The sequence below is a fragment of the Camelina sativa genome, chromosome 5, assembly GCF_000633955.1.
Source record: "Camelina sativa cultivar DH55 chromosome 5, Cs, whole genome shotgun sequence".
Lineage (NCBI taxonomy): Eukaryota > Viridiplantae > Streptophyta > Magnoliopsida > Brassicales > Brassicaceae > Camelina > Camelina sativa.
In genome coordinates, this window is record NC_025689.1 from 8,125,798 (window position 1) to 8,127,908 (window position 2,111).

The 2,111-nt window shown below is 32.4% G+C and overlaps 1 protein-coding gene across 2 annotated transcripts in view; it reads right to left on the bottom strand.

Moving 5' to 3' along the window:
• LOC104786127 (RRP12-like protein) overlaps nt 1,634–2,111 on the bottom strand; it is a 10,766-nt gene continuing 10,288 nt past the window's right edge. Inside the window, exons 22-23 of one of the 2 annotated variants that reach the window (XM_010511461.2) lie at nt 1,843–2,074; nt 1,641–1,696 (exon numbers count right to left, since the gene is read on the bottom strand). In XM_010511461.2, the coding sequence (XP_010509763.1) occupies nt 1,684–1,696; nt 1,843–2,074 (245 nt within the window). In that variant the 3' untranslated portion in view covers nt 1,641–1,683. Of the gene's footprint in view, nt 2,075–2,111 lie in introns of both variants that reach the window. The other variant, XM_010511463.1, reaches the window with a different exon arrangement.

Below are 2,111 nucleotides of genomic sequence, written 5' to 3' on the forward strand. Positions count from 1 at the left end.
TTTTTTTTTTCTTGAGAACTTCGATTTTTTTTTTTTTTTAAATCCTTCAGACAGTGGCGGAGCTAGGAATTCAATTCATCAGGGTCAAAAAATAATTTAGGAGGTCAATTGTGTTACTAAAATTTTTTACAGGGGTCAATTATGCTATTTTACCAGGGTCAATTTGATTTTATCCCTAAAAATTCAACTAAATTTAAGATTTCACCTGGGTCAATTGACCCACATGCCTCTACCCTAGCTCCGCCCATGCCTTCAGAATAACACATATGGAGGTGAGATTGTTTCGTTCTTATTTTTCACTAGTTTTCAACTAAAGAACTATCCAAAATCTTTTAAAATCAATGTTAAAACACTTTTACAAAATAAATTGTCAAATTTGAATAACAGTGGATTTTATAAGATTTTTATAAATCTATGATTGAATAACAAAATATTCTAAGTTACTTTGACTGATTTTAAGAAAATTCTAAATTCAATAACACTGGATTTGGATAGTGATTTAAAAATCACAAATTGAATAACAGAAGATTTTAATAAAAAACAAGAATCTTTTAAAATTCTAATTCAATACCCCCCTCTAAGTTTTCCCCTACCTTCTCTCTTTTACAACTTATCTACTTGTAATTTTACATTAATTATCTAACATTAATTAGAACTAAGTTGCAGGTTTGGTTGGAACAATTCTAAGTTTTGGTTTGTAAGTGAATATAAATTGCAGATTTTTTTATTTTAGATGATTAGTTTGCAGATTTTTGTTAGTTAATTTCCAGTTCTAAAATCTGAAAATTAACTAACAAAATGAATTGAAGGTTGAAAAGAAAACAAAAATCGAACTGCTTGCTCTACGCCGAGGTCTTCTTTTCTCGGACGTCGACAAAGTCTGATTTTTTTTTTAAATTCTGTGTACTCATATAATAAAAGCAAGTACATTGCATCAATGTTTGAAAGTTGTCACTAGTTCAGTGGTAAAATACTCCCTTGTGCACTCCGAGAACCCGAGTTTGAGCCTTGATGCAGTTTTTTTTTTTTAAACTAAGAATTTCAAAACGTCGTATGATTTAACCCCAGCAGTAAACGTGTTGATTTGGCAAGTCAATGAAAAGTTTGTTATATTATATTTGAAAGTCAACAAAAGTTGAGTGTTTATTTGACTAGATAAGAAATTCATATTTTTTTGGCAAATTCTGTAAAGTTTGGATTTTTTTTGGCTGAATTCTCATTGTTTTATTTGATTAAAGTATTAAAATTTTATTTAGTTTTAATTTTTTTTCTTGTAAATTAAGTTGGTTGTAGTAAATATAGATGAATTAAAATATGTTTTGGCTAAGATTCGGAGGAAGCGTAGTTTCGTCACACATCTAACGCAAAACTTACACTGATTCCAGAACTCTGTTCTTGCTGTGTTAGTTCGGCAGTGACATAAGAAAAAGAACATATAGTAGAATTCAATCCTTGTTTAGGTAATTTAGTGTTTAAGAGATGTTACAAAACTCTAATGATGCTAGTAGAGGATGTCTCTCAGTTATGCGGGTAATAAGTATCAAAATTTGCGACTGTCAAGCTAATTGTTTCTTCTGCAACAAATAAGGGAAGGACTGTCCTGTTGTTGCTCTTAACTACTCTGATTGAGATGGATCAAATGAAAAAGAACCATCCGGTACTGCCGTTGATAAAATTTCTCTTTCAAGTATCAGCTCTGAAAACCATAATTCAAAACCTGATTACAATATGACATGGACAAAGGTCTTTAAAGTTTCAGCAGTCAAAAAATGTGCTTTTAAATAACCTATTGTTCCTATGATATCTTAAAACATGGGTGAGGAGCCTATGTCACTTGCTTACTTGTTTTTCTTCTTCCCAGCAGATTTCTTTTGACCACTCCTCTTGAATTTTTTGAACTTGGTAGTGGCAAGTGCTTCTGCAGCGCTCTTCCCTTCCATCCTCTTTGCCATCTTGACCACACTTGACATACCTCTGACTGCAACTGCCCGCTGCTCTGGTCTACGGCTCATCATCTTGCGATCAAGTGGCCAGTATGCATACGGTTCAACCTTATCTTTCCTCCTAAGATCACCACTTGCCTTTTTGCTTGCATACTCTTTTCCTGTGTA